We start from the raw sequence: 24,449 nt of genomic DNA, 5'->3' as shown, positions 1-24,449 counted from the left end.
AGGTCTAACCATGAATTGTGCGTAAAGAAATAACAGTTTAATGCATCTCCTTATTGTTCTGCATTTACCGTTTTAGTACCTAGAATATGTAGTAATTTTTCTCCTTATAGTTCTGCATTACAGTTTAATACTTCGAATAAGTATTAAATTTTTCTAGTCTTTTATATTTATAAGAACGTGAACCATACTTAGACATTTTTGGTGATACAATGTTGAAACAAAATTTTTCTACTTAACTCCCCTTTCAAATGCAATCTATCTAGCAGAGTATCCAGGCATTGCCAAGTAAGCTATTTACGAATTGTTTCAACATCCCAGTAAATCAGAATTTCCTGTGCAACCCAAACCAAATGAAGATATCATATTAGTTGCAACTGATACAACTGTGTCATTCAAAATGCAAATGTCCATTTTATGTTCATAAAACAGATACATTCTTCTTACTAGTTACTTTATAAGCAAATTTTATTTATAGTCAGTATTTGAATACTCTATTACTCTTCTACTACTATCCCTTGGTCCAAGAGACCATCCTCTCATGAATATTCCGGGACTCAGGGCCTCCTCACCTGTTTTCACCCCTTTTGTTTTTGTGGCCTGTTCTCAGCACCTGAATCATGGCATTTTTCTCTCACTACTCTGCAATGGCCTCTCATTCCACTAGAATGAAAGTCAAATTCTGTATAATGGTTCACCAGACCCTGCACAGACTGATGCCTCAGCACCATACAGACGCCATCTCCTGCTATCCCTCTACTCACAATAGCCACTATGACTCCCATGGTGCTTCAAACGGGTGCACCAGGTACCCGTTCATAGCAAGGCACTTGACCTTGTCATCCCTTCCTCCTCAAGGCCTCTTTGCTTCCTCACCTCTGAAAAGTCTTTGATCTAATGTCAACTTTTCAATGCACCTTCTTAGGCCATTCTTAATTTCAGTAGTACCCGGTGTACTCTACCTCCCATGTTTTAGACTTTCTCTTTGCATTTATCACCATATGAAGTAATTCTTGCTTAGATCACTTAGTATTTATTCTCTGTCTCTTCCCACAACAGTGTAAGCTGCATGAGAGCAAGCAGAGAATTTTACCTGTTTTGCTACTTTCTGTATCCCCAGAGGCCTAGAGCAATGCCTGGCACAAATGGCCAGCACATAATACACATTTGTTGAATGAATAAAATATTCTAAATCTGCATTCCTCACAATATTCTTATTAATAAAACCCATTAAATGTTATGTTTATACTGCTGCCAAAGAAAGCTGCCTAAAATTATTAGTTCCCAAGGAAGGTTTATGTGTTCATTATAATTTGGAACTATTTATAGTACTCAGCATAATGCTTCAACCACCACACTGATAGCACTCATCCCAATCAGCATCTACAGGCCGCACATCCTTTTAAGTTTCTCTCTACCCATTAGTCTTCACATATGTACAATAATAATAGTCTACTTAAAGGGGAATTATTTTTAAGAATCTTTTCACTTTGAATTATATCTTCAACTAGATAAAGCAACTTAAGGCTAGCCAAGGCTTTCCTAAAAGAATTCCAACCATCCTCTCTACCACCGCCATGATCTGTGATAATTTTCACCATATGCCTCTGTTCACCCAGCCTTTTTTCTCATACCACAGTTTCTTTTAACTGCACAATTTTTGTTGACATCTTCAAGTTGCCCACCCACGTTCATTAAGTAGAATATACATTTGTGGAAATATCTAACACGTGACTGCTATCCTATTGAGTTCAATGGAAGCTATGTGGCTAAGTCATAGCCCATGCTCCTTGAAGACCCTTTTTCTATCAGGTATGGCACACAGCTTCTCTTCACAGCCTCTGTCTCCCTCTGTGTCATACAATTTGGCACATATACAATTTTAGAACAGCTTCAGCTACAAGCAAGCATTGTAAGTGGAATGCTCATCTGGGACTGACCAGGAGATTCTCAGAAAACAGAAATGTCAGTTATGCTGATTTTTAAATATTTTCAGTTTAACAACTTGTTTATCCTAATGGTATTGCCTAGCACATTAGGATGAAAACTTGCAAGGTGATAATTTGATAACACCTTTATTCTCAGAGCTTACAAAATTTAAAGAGAAATATAACAGCCCAGGAATGATAGACTGATTTACTGGTTGCTGTTAACTACAATAGACTTTTCAGTCAAGGCATGGGTGTGTATTTTTTTTGTATTCATATATGCTATATCAAAAGAAATAGGAATTGACTGTGCAGCAGGATAAATGAGTGCACTGGACAGGAACTATTAAGGTGATCTGGCTGCATCCAATTCTACCTTGAAATCACCAAACAAGTGTGAAGTCCAACTAAATGTTAGACAGTTTACATAAATGTCAAGTAGGAGGTGTTTTATTTCAGGCTTTGATCATGATGGTTCAATGTGAATGGAACGTGTGCAGTTTGAAATTTAAGCACTATACCCATTGATGTATCGTCTGTAACCACGTCAAAATAGAAACTAAGATTTCAATAAAGCACAAACCATTCCTGCATCACAAGGCTGCGAACAGAAAACAAAAAGTGCCTGGAGTCAATAAAATACAAAAATCCATCAGCTCTGCAGATCTGCATGAGCTTACACTGAAAGAAAAACTTCTAGTTGGCAGGATTCTAGACACCAAACTGAAAATTACATGTCACGTCTCGATCGACTCTTATTTAATCATGTTCTGTGATTTCTATTTAAAGAAACATACTTTTTTGTCTGATTTATTTATATTGAGATCTTAACCATCACTGTTATCTCTGTAGTTTCTACTTCCTTCTTTGGCAGTAACTATTGATTAATAGAACCACTAGCATGCCTTAATGTAAAACCAAATTCCACATCCAGGTAATTAGCCCTTTGCTATTTTGTTAACAACAACAACAACAAACCAACAAACAGGGTCTCAGATTTCATAAGCATTCTTTGTTGACACATCTGCTATTCAAAAGATTCACTCAGTTGGGAGACCATGGGATCAACATTTCTAGCTGTACCCTACATAATACCATAGATCAAAATTACAGAAAGTGTTGGTCATCCAAGGTCCTATAGAGATGTCCTCATAAGCAGCTGGGTGCCACATGATGCATTCACATTTTATTCTTTGCGTGCTGAAAATGGCCAAGTCTTCCAAAATCAAAGAATCTGAAGGTTCACGGAAAGGAAACAAATTTTATTTTTTTTTAGTTTGTCAGGTTTTCTCATTGACATCTTTTTGCTTTCTGAATAAGTTCTCTGGAGGGTCTGCAGGAGGAGCACTGCTACTGTCAACACTCATTCCTTGTTTGTTTGAATGTCTGTTAGCTGCATATTGATACTCATGATGGGAGTGGTAAGATGCTGGAGGGAGGGACACTGAGCGGCTGCTTTGTTTCAGCATTGCCTCGGGGTGTTCTAATAATACCCAACATGGACTTCAATAGCTGTGAGCAGATTTTCAGTGTCTCTGTTACCCACCTGGTCACTATACAGGTCATTTCTTCAAAATGTAATATCAAGACCTCACTTTATCTACATTTTTTCCCCAATTTGTGCTAAATTCTCTCAAACCCTAAAGTCCAGGAAAGGGGGAAGTACAGATCATCCACTGCTGCAGGCATTGGCCATCGCCTCAGCTGAATGAATGTAGCATATCAATACAGCCATAATTTAGTACCTTTCAAGGCAAAGAATGTGAGTTTCATCACCTTCTTGCAGGTTACAGGTATACAGAAACTGTCACATTTTATAACTATAGGAGAGGATGGCTATTATGTGCCAAAATACAATTAGATACCACTCATACATACCTATTTGAAAACTTAGAGACTCACTCTTATAAGTGATTCCTGACTGAATCAATAAAACACCTCCAAATTTTACTACAGTTAGAACTTTTCCTTAAACAACCCTATCCACACATTTTATAAAGCTAGTAGATTTATTAATGCCTTTTAGGGGTGAAGAATCGCATCTACAGCTATCCTTAGGTTTAAAAGTGCACTTTTTAACAGAGGACTTAGTATATTCTCAGCTGTTTCCATCAATCATCTATCTTTACCAATTGACATCTTACCTACTTCAAAATGCAGCCACTAAAATGATCAAGAAGAAATGAGCCAAGTAAAAAGTGAAAGAGCTTACTGTCCATCTATCTGCTCCATATTGAAACAAACAAACAAAATATGGATTCTGAAACAACATGACACGCGCTCTCCCAAAGCAGTTCTTTGGTTTCACCTGACTCTCTTAGGTGAACACTTGTCTGTTCTCTTTTCCTGCTATCTATGCTTCCAAAAGAGCAACACGATTGCAGAACAGAATCCACCGAGACATGAGAATGGAGAGCCCAAGACTTACATTATTCATGTACTCGCTGAGCAGGTCCTGGAGCGCCTGCCGCACGGCGTTGCACTCCGCCACGATCCTCTCCCGCCTGTCGTCTCGAGTGCAGGAGGAGTCGGCCATCAGCGCTGCGCCGCTGATGATGCTCTCCAGCCTCTCCTCCAGGGACGGCCGGAACCTGGCCTCGCTGAACGTCATGGGGTCCAGGATAATTTTATTCTGAAAGTATCACAATTAAAAAAAAAAAAAAAAAATTCAGCAGAGAAGAGAGGTCTGCCTTGGCACCCTGTTTTGAAACCAGAAATATCTGAGGCAACAACAAGAGTCCCCAAGGAGGAGAAACTGGTTACTCAAATTCTAAAGTTGCCTTGACAAAGTATTAACTTTTTGTCGCTATTTTGTCCTAAATGTAATCTTCAGTTAAAAGAGCACATCTTGTTTGAAGAACATGTTCTTGGCAAAGGCTATCTCAACGGAAGAGCTTTCAAATAAGATTAGGACACTTTTTGGCATTTTTAAAACACGTAGCCTTTAAGGAAAGAACATTTCAGTGTAACGCTTTGGGGAATTATATAAAGATTTTAGAGCTAAAACATGATAAATAATCAATATCTTAATTATGAATTAGCTGTGACTTGTGTACACAATTAATGCTCCTCATGAGAAGCAGATATGGGCACCCATGGCAGGATGCCATTTGAAACTTGGGCACATAGTACCCAACAGGCATATTCAGTACAGGTTAATTTATCACTGGGAACTGATATCTTTCATGTCAAAGCTAGTGTTCTAGAAAAGGATTCTTAATGTGTGTATGAGACTTGTCACAAATAACTGACAGTATCCTTATAAAGGTATTTACATGTTTGGAAGGAGTCTATATAAGAGCAGAATAGAGATATTTCCTAAAAAGAAAGTATCACATAGAACATGAGCTTAGCATTTCCCCAGCCAAGTTTGAGGAGCCTGGAAACATGTGGGCAGAGATGCCCAGAGGTAGATGGAAATATGCATCCAAAATTCAGGAAATATAACGGTCTTTATAGGAATCTGGTAAATGTCAGGCGTATCTGGACACAAAGTAGTGAATGACATACGAGTAAAGTGAATAGAGCCAGAAGAGCAGGCCAAAGAAGACCTGTGAATTAAGGGTGTACAGAAGGACCAGAATCAAAAAGGAAGACAGAAAGTGTAGTCAGAAATGTAGAAAGAGAACTTGGAAAACTCCCAGCAAATGAGGAGGGTAGAGTGTGATGAAGTATGTGATCATTAACTGTGTGAAGTCTAGAAGCAAAGGTGACGTTGACCAAAGGCTGGTTTCCTTTGGGGAAGCTTTTCTGCCTAAGGCAAAGAAGTTCATACCAGCAACGATGATCAAAGTAGAATGACCTGCTATGGGAAATGGTGTGCTTATCTTCATTGGGGGTGCACTCTCAGAAGTCCAAGAACCAGAGTGGCAGTGATGGGGTAAATGGTCTTCCAACTATAGAATACTATGGTGCAATTGGCACTCTGTTACTGTTTCTCTTTTGTTCATTTTGTTCATTTGTTCATTATTCCTTATATATTCACCAAATTTAAAGAGTCGTTAGAAAAGAACAATTTACCATATTTATGACACAAAAAGTAAGTGAGAATATGTAGTTATTCTATTGCTAATCTGCACCTGCTGAAGACCTACTATATGCCTACTGCTGTACTTAATGCTAAAAAGAAGGGGAGATAAAAGAGGCTTCTCTGAATTTTTTTATTCTGATGTAGTATATACAGTAACTGCTTAAGTTATTACAAAGTGAAGTCCAGCTGTGTACTCTGGGAAAGGTTGATGTAATCCTCCAAAGCATCCTAAGGTATTTGTTCAGGTTGCGCACAGAACATCTGGGCTCCAATTCTCTGATTTCTGTTAAAATGCAAATCTCCGGAGCAGAGAGATAGATCTTTTGGGCACAAGAATGTTGAAGTCTTAAGGAATGAGTGTAGGCAGGTTGGGAATTAAAAAGGAACAGGTATAGACCAAACCTAGTCAGACAGACTAGGTCTGAGGTCCACTGGAATCTTGGATTTTTTAGAAAATCACTAATTGGTAAAAGTCTCTTTTCAATTTAGAAAGCAGATGCATGAAATCTTGCAAATAAAACAGCTATTCTGTGCCAGCTCTGGCAAGATGACCATTCTTACATTTGTACTCTCTTACATCTTGGGAAAGGGATGCAAAAGGAATGTTTACTTTACCCAAAATGTGTTATTTGGGTTTTGTCCTTTGTGCCTTGGTTTTAGGCACAGCTGTTCAGTGTCAAAAAATCATGTGGAGGCTGCAATACAGTGGATGGCCCTACAGGGTTCATTATTACAGGTGAAAGTCCCAAAGGAAAGCTGAGAGGGGAGCACAGATATTCCTGCTATACGTACTAGTGCTGTGTCTGCAATGTCTTTTTCCAGGGACATCCATTGGAACCCTCTCTCTTTCTCTCACATAGTCTCTCTTGCTTTCTATTGCCTTTTGGTTGATGCATTTATGATGAACATATATGTGTGTGTGTGTGTGTATATATATAAAATCCATATAATATATGTTAAGAAGTAATATTCTAATTGAGGAAATACCTGGTCAAAATATAATTAGACTATCTTACTTATAAAGATTACTGATTTTCAAAGACCTATTTTATAGAAAACCATGTTAACATAAAACATAATAAAAACTGTATTTTCTGCTTTAAGATTTCAGGAGACTCTTCAGAATCATATACTGGCTTTAGAACAGGTGTTTATTTTACTTTAGGATTAAACACACAAAGAACTGCAAATGTGATGGAAATATGGGGAAGTAAATTTGAACTCTTCAGTAAGGACAATTGTAAAACAGTTTCTCTGCAGTAGAGAGAATGTACTAGTGTCATTAGAACACTATTTCCTAAATTATTTTCCATGGAACACTGAGCTTAGAGATATAATGTTTTGATGAAAAAATAAGGTTCCCTGGACAAATATGTTTTGGAAATATCGCATGACCTACAGCAAATTATCATATGAAATGCTTTGGGGAGCTCAGCATTAAAGGAGTCAGTTCACTGTAGCATTTCCCAAATCTATTTGAGCATGGAAAGTGCTGCTTTTAAAATGCATGAATTATCTATGAGAACTCAAGGAACACACTTTGGGAAATGTGGCAAGAGAGACTTTGGAGTGTCAGCCAATTGAGTTTCCTACCTGCCATGGCCTGGGGCTGTTGTGAAAGTAAAAGCCTGAAACATTGAGCTTGACAAACTCTGCATAAAAGTTACACCATCCATCACATTTCTAATGGAATTATTCATTATTTATAGATCACAGTGGAAAAGCTTTTTTAAAAATCTACCAGGAAAAGAAACAATAATTTTACAATATTCAGATCTGTATCTGCAGTACAGATGGGGAGCATTGCAATGATGGATGTGAAAAGCAGCAGGGAGAAGCTGCTCGGTAGAGAAAAGGCACAAAGAAAAAAGGTCAGTGCATGTGGGCCTGTGTAAGTGTATACATGCACATGTGCATGGGTTTCCACACACATGATTGCATGTGTGTGTGTGTCTGGATGTGTGTGTGTGTATCCCGGATGGGATGGGCACTGGTTGTATGTGTGTGGAGCTGTGTGTGTACGTGTGTATGGGGAAAGATATGTGCTATTTGTGTGTGTGTCTATGGATCTATGAATGGGTGGGTACAGTTTGTATGCATAGGTGGAGTGGATGCGTGTATGTGTGTGTGTGTGTATGTGCACATGTATGGAAGGGGCTGTGGCTTATTTGTGTGTATGTATTTGTATGTGTCTGTCTCTGTCTGTTCCTAGAGAATTGGTCGGGTTTCCAACAGCTTCAACAAGTAAGAAAATAAGGAAAGAAAAAAAAAACAGAAATGAAGTCAGAGGCTCAAGAGCTAGAGGAAAAGGTTGTATCTATATTTCCTACAAATAAGAAACCAATCCCTGGAACTGAATCCTGAGCAAGAAATACACAGAGAATGAAAAAGTGAAAAGAAGGAGGAGTATTTGCTGTTACATAATTTGAAAGTAATTAAAACGATAAGAAACACCTAACTAACGTCGGGAACATTCAGATCAGCAACAATCATGAACACAGGGCTCTAACAGGCCTCAGTTCTCCACCCCAGCTCTGCCTGTCCTCACCTCTCTGTGTGGCTGCCCTCTGCTGGCAGGAAGGCGCGCCAAATCACCATCACCAACATCATCACCATCATCACCGTCATCATCAACATCCAGGAGCCAGATTCCCCTCCCTGGTCACAGAAGAATACTTTAAGAGGGCAGCACCCCAACACCAAAGAGTGAAAGGACAAGGAGAAGCCCTCCTGTCTCTCCCTTTGTGGCAAAAGAATGCTCCTGTGACAGGCTCTTATGTTGTTTATAATTGTACAGACTTATTTTAGTTCATTCTTTTACACTGTAAATACCTCCATCTCCTGTTGTCATTCTTAAAGCTCATTTAGTCATTTTATCTTTTTGATCTTTTAGTTACATCTTAGATTATCATTTTAGTTCATTTACAGATACTGGGTCTGCATTTCTTGTTTTATCTTTTTCTTATATTTTAAGTTAATCTGAGTTTATCGTGTCTATTTTTATTTTGTTTATTTGATTTGCATAATATTTTGTGCTTTATGAGTTTTACTTATTTTTATTAACATCTCTACTTTAAAAAATTATCGTTTTCATTCTTACAGTTTATAGGGCAATTGGAATGCACAGCCATAAAGACAGCAGCCACAATAATTCACCCCCAACCCAAGAAGACTAGAACCCTATTCTGCCATCAAGTCAGTGCTATAACATTCTCTCTAGTCTCACATAATTGATCTCCCATTTGCTCTCATGTGGCGCTCTATAAAAAATTTAACCTAAAATAATTTAGCAGACGATGTAGTTCAAAACCACTTCCCAGAATAATACATTTACCAGCACTCACCACACATACAATTGTTAGAAGACCACTACTTTTAAATTGCTCTTATCATTCACTGTCTCTACAAAAAGCTATGTGATCTAAAATGTAAGTGTATAATGGGACACTGAGCTAGCTTGATGCAAGCTCTGACACAAGAGGAGGAAACAGAGAGACCTCTATCAAAGCAAGTAGTTGGATGTATTACCAATGGTTTGATGGGTTCAAAATGCAGTGTCTTTGAGATCGCTATCCCCCCATCTTACTGAATAGGGAAATGATGCCAGAGATGTTGTCCCATGGTCATTCGGCTCACAAATGAGGTCACCAGGATTTGAGCACAGGTCTTTTGATTTCAAGCCCAGTGTTCCTTCAACTGTACAAGACTGTCCACATTTAGGTGAAATGAGTCTAATATGTCATAATTATAATTATAAAGTATAGTATTTTAAAATAAAAATATAATTCTTTTAAACTAAATATAATACTTAAGTGTCATCTGTCATGCTCTCCTTTTTATGCTATCTGAGTCACCTAATGCTCCCAATAGATAACTGAGAGTAAAATCATTCATTCAGCAAATGAGTGCTGGTTACTGTAGGAGTCTAAGAGCACACACTAAACAATCCTTTCTTCAAGAGGTTGACTCTCTAATCAAAAACAAAAACATGTACAACCAATTGTAATTGGGGAAATGGCTGATGATGTTATGGAATGACTGAATGATGGCAATTTGCACAGTTGAGAGGTAGGAAGTAAAAATATACTTCCAGAAGAGGTTATCCCTCAGCTGAGACTTAAAGAGTGAAAACCAGTTGGCCAAGCAAAGTTAGGAGCAGGAAGGGGTGATGCAGATGGGCTTGGAGGTGAGAGATGGCATAGTATATGAAAAATATTACAAGAGATCAACTGAAGCTGGTCACATATATGGTGACATAGAGGGGCCCCAAGCCACTCTCCTCTGAGTTAAACTGCTGAGGGGCATAGTTAACTGACTGTCTCCATCTGCTGCACCTGTAGTCCTACTGCAGCCTTATGTGTAGGCTGCACTTGGCCCCAGGCAGCGCCAGTCAATCACTGGGCACAGGTCCATGCTCCTGCCCAACAGGGACTCCTCCAACAAGCAACTTCAGCTCCTGATCCCGGCTCCCCACTAGCCTGACTGGGACTTGCTGGGAACAGTGCTGAGCCCCTTCCTACTCAATCCTCTTTCTTTCCTGCTCCCCTTTCAAAGGTGTTTGACCCCATAGCAGTCTAAAAGCTCCACAAAAGCCCATTCACTCCTATTTTATCCTTCACAGGCAATTCCTCCTTATACATATAATCCCATCTACCTTGCTTCTCCAAGGGCCTGAATGGACACAAATAGGAATGGGAGATGCAGCTGGAGAGAGAGAAAGAACTAGGTCCTGAAGCGACTTCTCTGCCACGTTACAAAGTTTTCAATTTGAGAACAGCCCTTTAGGCAATGATGAATCATCAGAGATCTTAAAGCAAAGGAGCGACATAATCCTGTTTGGGTTTCGACAGTTTCTTACTGCAGCTAGGGCAGTTAGCTTTGGCAGGACTGCAGGCAGAAGGCAGGAGAGTATTAAGCCTTCAGAGCCCAAAAGAGAGGTGAGGAAACTACCAATCAGGATTGTGTCTATATGGATAAAGAGAAGGTAATGAATTTAAGACAAATTTAGAATGTCAATCTGACAGGATTTGAAGAGATATAGGCTATGAGAATGAGAGAGAAGGAGACAAAGATAAAACCTAGACTTCTAACGTGGACACCACCAAAAATGCAGGTGTCAGCAAACTAAATCCTAGGAGTCAACCTCCTACTTTGCAAATAGGGTTTTATTAGAACACAGTCAGGCTCATTCATTTACGTACCATCTATGCCTATTTTTACACTACAGTGGTAGAGGGGAATGGTTAGGACAGAAACTGTATGGCACACAAAGTTTGTAATATTTACTCTTGGCCCTTCAAGAAAATATTTGCTGGCTGGGCGCGGTGGCTCATGCCTGTAATCCCAGCACTTTGGGAGGCAGAGGTGGGCAGATCACGAGGTAAGGAGTGCGAGACCAGCCTCGCCAATATGGTGAAACCCCGTCTCTACTAAAAATACAAAAATTAGCTAGGCATGGTGGCACACGCCTGTAATCCTAACTACTCGGGAGGCTGAGGCAGGAGAATTGCTTGAACCTGGGAGGCAGATGTTGCAGTGAGCTGAGATCGCACCACTGCACTCCAGCCTGGGCAACAGAGCCAGACTCTGTCTCAAAAAAAAAAAAAAAAAGATGGAGAAGGAGAAGAAGATGCTTGCTGACCCTTGAACAATTATGACAGATAACAGATGAAGAGCAGGTGAAATTCTTACGATCCCTTTAAACGGAGAGTTCTGGTGGAAGGTTGATTATAAGTGTATGAACGTTGGGTAGTGTGGTATGGGCACCTGTATTAATATACAAAATCTATTGCCTTCATAAAAGCAAGGAATATCCAATAGAAAGACCTAATATTCAATAACAAGAATTGCAAAGCAAAAAAAAGACACCTACATGTCAAGTAGATGTAGCAAGAAATGTATTCAGATAGATGAATAATTGTGCAGGCATTACCTCAGGGCAAAGAGCAGAACTGGAATTGGGATGTGTGCCCTCTAGGTCTGGCGTCTATGCTCTTAGCCACTGCACTAATTGTTTCCCTCATGTATCCTTTCTGCATGCATGATGCTAATCATCATGAGGTATTAATGCAACAGCCATTTCCCCATTTCAAAAACTAAAGTCACAGTAGTATATTATTCTTTCATACGTCAAGAGGGGATAAAAAACAGCAAATTTTTCTTCTACCAGGAAGGTAAATACAAATATTGCTCAATCTTTCTTTGACTAGCAATTAACCATCTTAAAGCTGAGTTTGTATCTAATTGTACTCAGCTGTAATTGAGAAAGATGGGCATACCTGATAAGACCTGGAGCATAAAGTAATATTTTTAATTACAGTTAAGTCAGTAGTAAGGCTCTAGCACACATACAACACTAATGGAATGATTTTACCCACAGATTATGTTTCAAAGACTTTAGTGCACAGCTGACAATAGTGATGCTTTTTTTTCTTTACTAGCCAAGAAACAGCTTGTTAAAGAGTAGGAAGAAAATCTTATTCATCTTTACACTTTCTGGCTTTCAACATTGGTTAAACCTTTAAGAGAACTACTTAGTCATCCGAAATGTACACAGAATTTTCAAAATGCCAAGAAAGACAACAAAGAAAGCAATTTGATAATATCAAGTGTAGCTGATTTCATAACATTTTTCCAAAATCTAAGCTAATCAGCATGGAAAATGCAAATGCTAGTGGTATGAGAAAGCCTGTGATTCTGTGATTTTCTTTGCTGCTTGTGACAACTCTGTAAGATAAATGTGTCCTGGATTTTGACTACCTTCATAGTTCAAGGTAGCAACCAAGGAAAATAATAAATTGCTGTTCTCCCTCATAAACACCAGGCACTTACCACCTGCTGTCCAGCATGACTATTTTGAATCAAGCAAGCAGAAGAAAGAATAAATGTCAACATGCCTCTATGCAGTCTTTCACTTTTATCTTTTAAATCTTAAAAAAAAAAAACTGAAAGAGAAACTTAACAGTAGTCAAACTCATTCTTTCAAAGGAATATGTCCTTCTGATATGGGGCAATTAAAGCAATGAAAACCAGAAAACCTAAATGACAATGCATGTTTAAATGTAGGAATATTTCCCCATTAGTTATTCTGAGCTTTTCCCAGGAATATGCTACAACATACCCATGTCTTCACTTTCTGTCTTTTGTAACTTTGTCATCATCCCCATTCCATTTACCCTTTAAAAAATTATATTTTAAAATTTTTAGTCATTATGGCTACATAATGCATGTATCTATTTATGGGGTACATGGGATATTTTGAGACAGGCATACAATGTGTAATAGTCACATCAGGGTAAATGAGGCATCCATCACCTCAAGCATTTATCATTTCTCTGTGTTACAAACATTCCCATTATACTCTTTTAGTTTTTTTAATATGTATGATGAATTATTATTGACTCTTCTATTTACCTTTTAATATTTAAATTTTGTGGTTTGCCTTGTCTTGCTGTATAACTGGGTAAGTTTTATATCACAGATAACACAAAGCTTCCTTTCTTCTTCCTCCCAAGCATAACATTCAAGATTCTGTTTCTTTCCACGTAACGAAGAGGGGGCAAAGCCATGTGGTCTGGGGTACCGATGCCACAGGCCAGGTGAAATATAACAGTGACTGGGCATGACTACAGAAATGTGAGCTTTGGTTTAGCTTAGGGCTTCATGCTGTGTTGACCCATTACCGAGTGTCTAGGTCACAGAAAGCTTTAGTGGGATCGAAATTTGTTAAAGTATTTTATGCATTATATTATGTTTTGCTGCACTGATACAATCCCAAACAAAACAAAACCTAATAAACAAGTCCAGCAATACCTACTGATTAACTCTTCACTATAGAACCTTCTTAAAACAAAGTAAAAAGTTTGCTATTCAGCTTAAAATACTTGACTAGTAACCCCTGAGGCAGCCTCTCCCAGTTTCCCATTAAAATGCCTATAAACAGAGAAATAAAATTGGAATTTTGCAGCACTGAAAATTGAGAATTAAAGACACCTTTTGACCATGAGGCATGATCATAATTCTGGCTCTGAATGCTTTAAATACATCTTTTAAAGACTGGAGTCTGAGATAAAAGCATAAATCAAGACCATTTAAATAAATTAACTGAGGTGTCTAAATCAAAAGAATGTTATTTGGTTGGTTTTAAACACTTACTCTCCCTGTAGTGTATCAATAATTAATACAGATATATTTTCATCTTTTTCATTCTGTGCCAAGCTCTCTCAGGGTGAATCTTTCTATCTTTACATGAAAAGTTTCTCTTGACCTAATTGGGGTAGCACTAGGAATGAAAGATGCTAAGGACCTTGAGTTTTAATGATGTATTTTTTACTAAGCTACAGAAAAATTCTAACCACCATTTTAGATTTGGCTTAATTTTTAAATTGCAAAGTATTTTATAAATAACTTGCTCTTTCTTCACAGGCATACAGTTAAAAATAAACTAATTATGCCATTTATCTACTTAAGATGTTATTTGTAATTAAACAGTTCAGTTTAATTGGAAATAAATGACAAAGATAATGACTTAATAATTAAACAGCACTATCCTTAGATATTTAATGTGCTTTTAAAGAGAAATTTACCTAAGCTCACATTAGCTTCATTTTTGAGAAGAAGCTTATATTTAGAAAGACAAAGTTATTTACCAAAGCAAATGAATAAACTGGGCAAGGAAGTTCAGCTCTGGGCTGTTCTTACTGGACTGTGAAATCTAGTGGATGCCAACTTCATTTTCCCTAATCCCATCATCTCTGTGTGTTGTTGAGTTGCTATGGCATTTCAGGAGCACATTCCCTAGCTCCAACAAGGATAGTAGTTTACAACTAAGTATGTAAGGCAGGGCAAAGATAATAATCCTTAGCTTTACATTATGCATTGATTAAAAAATGAGTATCCAAAATGTACTTAATCAAATCAAGTTTTTAGAGGGCTTAACAAAGAAAATGGATTTTACTTTTTCCGGAAAAAAAAAAAAAAAAAAAAAAATTGGTCATGTTATCTCTATTCTCCTGGAACTCTCTACATTCTTGACCATCCTTTTTATCCAGTATAATTCAAACCTCTTTGAACTCTGTGTGTTCTGAACACAATTTACCATCCACTGACTAAGTTAAGCCTCCCCTATGCTTTACAAAACTCTGCTTTACTGTGGTTCTGTTCATACTTCTCCTTCCCTTCACCTGCCCAGTTCTTCTGCTGGATCTACCTCAGTAAGTTGGTATATCTCAATGCCCTCCTCCCTGTTCTTAGTAGTTCTCTCAACTCTTTCTTAGAGCGCTCAACTACCCTCTACTATCACCTGCTTGTGAAAGAGAACCAAAGTACCATGTCCAATCCCAACCCTCTAAGACACTGGCCCTTACTACAGCTGTACACTGGACATGATCTGTTGGGGGTTCTGCCATCACCTCAAATATCAGATGTATGAGAAGTACTTTTCATTTTCCTCCAAAACCTAACACTGTCACTTCTACAGAGGAAAAACGGAAGTAGAAGGGAAACAAGAATCCATAATCTCCCTTCAGTCTCCTAATGAGAAATTAGAATTAATGAGAAATCTTCACTTCATAAATGCAAAAACTGTTCCTCCATCAGGTTAGATGACTTGATGAAGGCCACACAGTGGAAGACTTGAGAAGTCTTTCTGACTCCAAGGCCCATGCACTTGTAGCCTTGTTCTCTTGGAAACTTTGTTGAAAGATCAAGCATCAATATAATCTAAGACTGGCTGGGCGCGGGGGCCCATGTCTGTAATCCTAGCACTTTGGGAGGCCGAGACAGGTGGATCACAAGGTCAGGAGTTCGAGATCAGCCTGCTCAATATGGTGAAATTCGTCTCTACTAAAAAAAAAAAAAAAAAAAAAAATTAGCTGGGCATGGTGGTGGGTGCCTATAATCCCAGCTCTTCGGGAGGCTGAGGCAGGAGAATAGGAGAATCACTTGAACCTGAGAGGCAGAGGTTGCAGTGAGCTGAGATCGCACCACTGCACTCCAGCCTGAGTGACAAAGTGAGACTCTTTTTAACAAAAAAATAAAAAAAAGAAGAAGAAGAAGAAGAGAAAAAAAAAAAAAAAACATATATATATATATAATCTAAGACCAAAGTATAAAATGTTACACGGGTTAAGAGTTGGATGCTGATATGGTTTAAATGTGTCACCTCCAAAACTCAGGTGTTGCCAAGGTGATAATATTAAGAGCTTTAATAGGTGATTGGGACATGAGGCTCCTCCCTTCTGAACAGGATTAAGGCACTTATAAAAGAGGTTTCACAGAGCATTTGGCTAGCTTGCCCTTCTACCTTCTGCCATACCAGGATCCAGCATTCTTCCCCTCCAGAGGGGAAGGGCACCATCTTGGAAGCAGAGAACAACCCTCACCAGACAACCAAACATGCTGGCACCTTGATCTCGGATTTCCCAGTGCTATAACTGTGAAGAAACAAAATGTTGCTCTTTGTAAATTACCCAGTCTTCGGTATTTGGTATAAGAAGCACAAATGGACTAAGATAGCTGGCTTGGATTAGAAACCTGGCTCCAATTCCTTCTAGTTGTAATTCTTTCTGACCGAGTAGGTTGCTTAAATGCTAAAAGTGTCTCAGCTTTTCATTTGAAAAACAGGAATGAATCTTAGCAGTATCTACATAACAGTGGTGTTGAGAAAATTAAATAATATAAGGAAAGAGATTTGAACAATATATGAAATGTAGTAAATTATAGATATTAAACATCAAGTCATGTCAAATAGCTCTTTTTAATGTAATACTTTATATTTCCACGGTCAGTCCATATTCAACCCCTCATTCAAGTCATGATCTTCTCCCATTTCCTTCATCGAAACTTTTTTTTTTTTTTGAGACAGAGTCTCGTTCTATCGCCCAAACTGGAGTGCAGTGGCCGGATCTCAGCTCACTGCAAGCTCTGCCTTTCGGGTTCACGCCATTCTCCTGCCTCACCCTCCCAAGTAGCTGGGACTACAGGCGCCCGCCACCTTGCCCGGCAAGTTTTTTTTTTTTTTTTTTTTTTTTTTTTTTTGTATTTTTTAGTAGAGACGGGGTTTTACTGGGTTAGCCAGGATGGTCTCGATCTCCTGACCTTGTGATCCGCCCGTCTTGGCCTCCCAAAGTGCTGGGATTACAGGCTTGAGCCACCGCGCCCGGCCTCCTTCATCGAAACTTTAAATTTACCTTTTTTTTTTTTTTTTTTTTTCCTGGTAAAACATACTTTCCTAACAGCCTATTCCTAAAATCCTGCTTAACCACACTACCCTACTGGCCCCAAACCTTCAATGGCTCCCCATAGTCTGTAAGAGGTTATCATCTAGGACCCGACGAGTTTCAGATGCTGGACTCTTCTCTAGTAATTCTGCAGTTTCATCTCTATTATATTAATTTTATGAGATATGTCAAAATTCATAAGGGAATAAAGCAATGAGTTGCATTTTCACCCAGCCCTTGAACTGAGATGCCATTTTCAGCAAGCATTGCATAAAGAAATATAATCTCGCCTCCACTCAGTTCATGATTAAGATGCCTGGCCTTCAAGATTCTCAGCAATCTGGCACAAGTCTCTGCCTCTCAAAGTTCATCTCTCCTCATGAACCCCTGGCTCCTGCCAAAGTGGTCGCTGTATTACCTGACCCCAGCATGCTTCATGTGCAACTGTGTTATTAATTCTTCTCTGCTGACAATTTCAGCCCCTTCCTCTCTGATGCTTCTTGGCAACATATGTGTATCCTTCTCTGGAAACACGATCTTCAACTCTCTTGTGTACAAAACTCTCCTCTTTAATTCCCAGTATTAAGCTCCTTTTCACTTATTCAAATTTCCCTTTTGGCTCTTATCTGATATTACCATGCACTGGTAGCAGTGAGCCTGTGTGCACACACGTGTGTGTGTGAGAGACAGATCACCAGTTAGGATGCTTTCCTTACATGCTGGTATCTTCTACTCCACCCAGTGAATGTTTCATACATAAGTATTTGATGAACATTTGCTGATTAGTGCAATCAGGATTCCTAAAACAAGAATATCCTTTTCCCAATGTTTACCAAAAGGCTTCTGGAGCAAAATAGGTCACCACAGTGAACCTAGTATTTGCAGATGAATATATGTGGATGGCCTTTTAGTTAGATATGTACATTTAGGTCTACACTAGTATTTGATGTGGGTCAGTGCACTTGAGATTCAGAATTATTGGAATGGGGATATGTAACCTATTATATGACAAACGTTAGTTCTACTTTTTTTTTTTTTTTTTTTTTTTTTTTGAGACGGTCTCACACACTGTTGCTCAGGCTGGAGTACAGTGGCATGATTTTGGCTCATTGCAATTTCTGCCTCCCAGGCTCAAGTGATCCTCCTATTTCAGCCTCCCGAACAGCTGGGACTACAACTACAGGCACATGGAACCACACCTGGCTATTTTTTGTATTTTTTGTAGATAGAGGGTTTTGCCATGTTGCTCAGGCTGGTCTCAAACTCCCAGGCTCAGGCAATCCAACTCCCTCAGCCTCCAAAAGTGCTGGGATTATGGGCGTGAACCACCATGCTCAGCCTAATTCTACTTTTAGTGGGCAGGAGACCAGCTGAGGCAGCCACCTCCTGTGATTGGTGAATTCTGAGTCTTATCTGAAGATTTGATTAAACCAGGGTTAGCAAACAATGCTCTGTGGACCAAATTAGGTCTGCTGTCCATTTTATATGACCTTAAGCTTAGAAAGCTAATAATAATTTTTACATTTTTAAGTGGGTGGATAAACCATGGGCCTACTGATATGTTACATTTCTGTCCAAAATCCTCTCCCTCATGACACCCATAAATAGTCAAAAGGCATGCAGCAAAAAAAAAAAAAAAAAGAAAAGAAAAGAAAGAAATTTCACAAATCACATAATCCCATAATTAAATAATTAGTAACTGGATGATCAATGGTTGAATTTTTTAAAATTTAATACTAGGAGAAACAAACTTCTTGTCCCAGAAATCAGTTACACTCTATGTCGGTGGTTTGAGATGTTAAATTATCCATTTAAAATGGAAAGTCAATTTATATTTCTCAGAAGCAATTGTGACTTAATTGCTGTTATCAACCTAATAAATTAGTAGGTGATAACCACAAACTGGTTATACACTCAAATTTCATGTCTGATGAAAGAATAATTGTACCAATATTCTGCTAATATGAAAAGGAAATGTGTTCATGGGCCACAAGGGAAATGCATACACCTTGAGCATAAACTCATCTATCTTCTTCTGTCTATTTTTAAGCAGGCAAATTAAGATGGGAAAGAAACAGTTTTTGTCTCACAGGAATAATGTGTGATATGTTAATTGCTTTTCAAGCAACACTGCATGGCCTGAAAATATGCTTTTTGCTTAATGAGAATTTCATGTTCACTTCTGAACTCTGAATTGTGATGCACATCTGTTAACGATCATTTAAATTATATATAATAAATTTTCTGTGTAACACTGGAAAACAATAGCCCTAAGAGAGTTAACTCAAGAAGATGATGGATGCACACTAGAACATAACAGCATGATCATGTAGCCATGAGCTATCTATTGTGATTGGTATGGCATATACCAACATTCCAGAAAACTGAGAAGAAGTTAGGATGGATAAACTAGATAGCTACTAAGATCAAACAGCTAATATGTTCATTTAAGCAGTCATTCAACAAACATTTCTTTTATGTCTATGTGCTAAAAGTGCATGTGAAAGTGTAAACAATACATGATGTCTATTTGGTGCTCACATTTGGAGAGACAGAAACAAAAAACAGGACAATATTCTTAACAATATGCATAAAGTACAATAGTAGCATAGAAGGAATCGTGGCATAGAAATTGGGGTAGTCAGGAAAGATTTCCAAAAATAAGCTAGATCTGGAAGGCTGAATATAAATTTATTATGCAGAAAAGAAGGGAAGGAAGAAACAGACAGAGGAACTCCCATGAGGGCCAGCACACGGATTAAACAGTGACTACATACCTGAAAATGATCAACGGTTCATTGTGGCAGAATGTGGAATACAACGTGTGGAAAAGGAGGATATGCAATGGGAGATGTATTCAGGGACCTATTGAAACAATTTGGTACTGTGCTAAGAGCTTTAAAGTTTATCCTGAAGACAGAGTTTTACTAGTAAATAATATGTGACTAGCATTTTAGAAAGGCTAGGCTTACCAAGATGATGGAATACAGAGGGAAGGAGTTGGTGGGGCGGGGGCCAGGGCAACCAGTTAAGAAGTTATTGCAATGATCCAGGCAAAAAATATGGGCCTGATTAACCAGTGTTCATGAAGATGGGAGAAACAAATCAAGAGTTCTAAAGGGAATTGAATTCATAGCATATCAAGATTAACTGGAGAGAAAATTGGGCAGGATTCTCAGTTTTCTGGATTCAATAGCTGTATTACAAAACATAGTTCCTTTAGCTTAAAAAAAAAAAGAAGAAGAAAAAAGACTAAGCTTGACAGAATAAAAATGCTTAATTTAGTTAGAGAACTTTTCAGATACTTAAAAATCATTCAAATTCAGATGTTAATATACACAGCTAAACAGAGGTCTGGAGCTCAGGAGAAAGTTTAGTTATTCTCAGATAAAGTTAGTCTAAAAAACTACTATTTGTATAATTATAAATGTAAAAACATATATAAATAGCATAATTGACTTAAAATATCTCTAAAGAATAAACTGCAGGATTAGGATTGTTGACATTAGCAAAAGTAATAGAAAATCAAAGTTACTCACACTGGTTTGAGAATTGGTTTGTTGGAAGCTTTTCGGTCAAAGACTGATACACATGATTTATACCTTATTTCCTAGCATATTATTCTCTAATAATAAACCCATCATTTACTTTTTCAAGGGTGTGGCAATCGGCCACCGTATATTAATTTAGGTTGGATTATAAATATCTAAAATTGGGACACCCAAATTAAAGAGTTGGTCAATATTAACTTAATGTATAGAATACATTTTGTTAAAGTAACAAATATTGAAACTTAAAATCTTTAACTTTTAACAAAAGAGGTAACCAAGGCAGTTCCACTTGAAAACCTTACAAGAACCAGCGGTCTCCTCCTCTTCCCAGTCCCATAAAAAATAAGTCAACCTACTTGTAGTAGTGAGTGGGACTTCTGGAAAGAGATTCTTGTGTAAGCAGAAGAGAAGAGAGGCATGGAAGCCTATGATTTTTAGAAAGTTAACTTTAGTGGTCATGTGAGAAAATGGGCTGATGGAGGAAAAAACGGGAAAGAAATCACTTAACAGGCTTTTTTTCATGATGAGACACAACAATCTGGCACAATCAACTATTCTCAAATATTTATTTACTACCTATCATATGTGAAAACTGATCTGGGGAGAGATTGCTATGAGATTTTCTCATCAAGGATTTCTCAGCCACATCATGGAAATAAGACATGTCTGTGACCATAATAAAATGTGGCAAAGTCTAACAATCGAGGACAGGTAGAATGCTTTGGTAATTTACTTTGGAAATGTCAGTGTAAGAAGGAACTCTTTATTTTTAACAATTACAGCTTTTAACAATTAGAACAAGTCATCTGCCTACACCCCAATATTTCCTCTCAATAATGTCCTGTAAAGGCAAAAGTGCAGATGTTATGGCTGCTGCAGTGGGAACTTCCGATATTAAGAAAGTGACACTGGATGGCCTCAAATATCTTTCTCAATTTTGAAGTTTTATGGGCCTATAAGAAAAGAAATGCAGCATCATAGCAGCTAGTTATCTTCAGAAATGAATGAATTATACAGATCTCTGTCTGTCTCTTTGTCTGTCTGTCTCTCTTTTTTCCCCCCTACTGGGGCTAAAATACAAATGCCCTATCTTTAAAATATCATATGTTTTATTGTTTACACTGACCTAATTGGAAATCACATTCTATTATATTTTAAATAATGTTTCTTAAATAAAATTTCATAAAATAGTGAAAAGAAAGTTTTCAGTATTATTTCATAATCCTCCAGGAACAAATTTAACTGTATTTTGTGGGTGTTTTTTTTTAATACAGGTATTGAGAATAGGCATGCATGAATTAGTACAACTTTGGTTAGTGATTATTTGCAGGGACACAATGTTTCACAGCCATGACTGTCTAAAGTCAATATTTAGAGAGATTTTGTTAAACAGAGCCTTCCATTAAATTAATAATTACTTGAACTAGGCAAAACTAGCAAGCTTACAGGAGCGCTGGTGCAACCCTTTTATAAATCTATAAATCTTAATGGAACCAAAGAAATACTCTTTGCAATTTGTGTATGTATATGTATGGATATAAAATAAAGATGATTTTATCCACTTAAAAATAGTTAAGGAGGCTGGGCGCGGTGGTTCAAGCCTATAATCCCAGCACTTTGGGAGGCCGAGACGGGCGGATCACGAGGTCAGGAGATCGAGACCATCCTGGCTAGCGCGGTGAAAGCCCATCTCTACTAAAAATACAAAAAACTAGCCGGGCGAGGTGGCCAGTGCCTGTAGTCCCAGCTACTCGGGAGGCTGAGGCAGGAGAATGGCATAAACCCGGGAGGCGGAGCTTGCAGTGAGCTGAGATCCGGCCACTGCACCCCAGCCTGGGCGACAGAGCGAGACTCCGCCTCAAAAAAAGAAAAAAAATAGTTAAGGAGTGTATATATGGAAGAAGAGCAAACACGTATACAAATGACAAGCCAATATGATAAAATATTAACAATAGTGAATCTACATAAAGAATATGCCAGTGTTCCTTATACTACTTTAATATTTGCAACATATCTGCAAACAGATTTAATTTTTCCCAAATACCATGTATATTTTTTATTAAAGAATATTCATGAAAAAAGTTTGGAAAATAATAAAAATAGGAAAAAATATTTATGCTCACCACAACTCAAAGAAACATCATAAACATTTTGACATAAATATATTTTTTCAGGTTGTTTTGTATTTTCAATATAAATTTGTTTCTTCCTATCTATTTACTTCAGGAAAAGTAATTTCTTAGGTGTTGTAATATTTATTAAGTGTGCCTTTGCCTAGTGTCATTTTAAGTTTATTTTGCTGATGCAGATTTTGAAAGTGATTCCAACATGTAGACTTGAGAGAAACTGGAAATAAAAATAGCCTGCATCCACTGGCCAAAGGGCTGCCACATTCTGGGGGTTGGTGGCAGATAACCACGTTATCTTCTCCTCCCTAAGAGATCTACCACTCCATCAGATCTCTACAAATGTCATCTTTCTTCAAATCTGTGGCAGAGGCAGACCTTTGTAAAAGAAAAATGTTCTATGGAAAACTTACATTTGGTCAGTGACGATTTTTATCTTAAGTACTTGTGCCAAACACAAGATTGTGTCGTTAAAATGTAGGATCTTAAAATCTTTGAAATATATATTCAAATTAATTAATGCAAAAATTCTACATAGTGATTCAGTTCTCAAGTACATCACCTGAGAAGATTAGCCATATACTTGTTTTAAAGTAAAAATCGATTCTTAACTTCCATGCAAATCTGGTCAGTTTGGGTAGGCACAGAAAATATCTTAGGAAACCCTGTAGTTCAAACCTCCCAACTATAACTTCATTTGGAGCCTCAGGTAATATGTATAGGCATCTCCTGGAAGAAATGAAGCTGTAAAATGTAAAGATCTATGCTTTTTATTTTGATGTAGAAAAATGTCCAAATATCCTATGGTCTGAATGTCTGTGTGCCCTCAAAATTCATATGTTGGAATTTAATACCCAAAGTGATAGTATCAAGAGGTGTGGGCTTTGTGGGGTGACTGTATCTGGAGGGATCCATCCTTATCAATGGGATTAGTACCCTCATAAAAGAGGCTTGAGGGGGCTCCCTGCCCCTTCCACTATGTGATGACACAGTAAGAAGGCACCATCTTTGAAGCAGAGAGTGAGCCCTCACAAGAAACTGAGTCTGTCAACACCTATCCTGAACTCCCTAACCTCCAAAACCATGAGCAATAAATTACCATTGTTTATAAATTACTCAGTCTAAGGCATTTTGTTACAGAAGCCCAAACAAACAAAGACAACATATTTTATATACTGTGTACTTGTGAAAGATTATCTTAAAACTTTTTAAACAGATGCAAAACTAAGAGAAGAAAGGAAAAGAAAATAATATCCAGACGATCACCAGTGTAGACCTCAGTGTCCCAAATAAGCTTAAGAAGCATGATTTAAGGTTGTAAATGATAACAGCAAGAGATTTTCAAACGAATGGATGGAGAAATAATATTTTCCTGGTCCTTTCATAGGATCTGCTAAAGTGAGGAAAGCACTAAACCTGGAAAACAAGCAGTGTCCGTTTCAAACTCCTTCATAGGACACTTGGGGAAGAGACAATCTGGTTGGGAGGGAGACAGGACCTGTCTTCAAGCTGCATTTGCATAGCATGCACATTCTTAGATTGCATGATTATTTGGCAGCATCTTTTGGACAGAACACGTTTAAAATATGATAAACTGC

The 24,449-nt window shown here is 37.9% G+C and overlaps 1 protein-coding gene across 7 annotated transcripts in view; it reads right to left on the bottom strand.

Moving 5' to 3' along the window:
- Nucleotides 1-24,449, bottom strand: part of CTNNA2 (catenin alpha 2) — a 1,159,566-nt gene that overhangs the window by 740,388 nt on the left and 394,729 nt on the right. For all 7 annotated transcript variants that reach the window (XM_023224974.1, XM_023224976.1, XM_023224980.1 and 4 more), the window contains one exon: nt 4,354-4,557. In XM_023224974.1, the coding sequence (XP_023080742.1) occupies nt 4,354-4,557 (204 nt within the window). The remainder of the gene's footprint in view (nt 1-4,353; nt 4,558-24,449) is intronic.

Source organism: Piliocolobus tephrosceles, chromosome 15, assembly GCF_002776525.5.
Source record: "Piliocolobus tephrosceles isolate RC106 chromosome 15, ASM277652v3, whole genome shotgun sequence".
NCBI lineage: Eukaryota > Metazoa > Chordata > Mammalia > Primates > Cercopithecidae > Piliocolobus > Piliocolobus tephrosceles.
The sequence above is the reverse complement of the archived record's forward strand: the minus strand, read 5'-3'. Positions and strand labels throughout refer to the sequence as shown.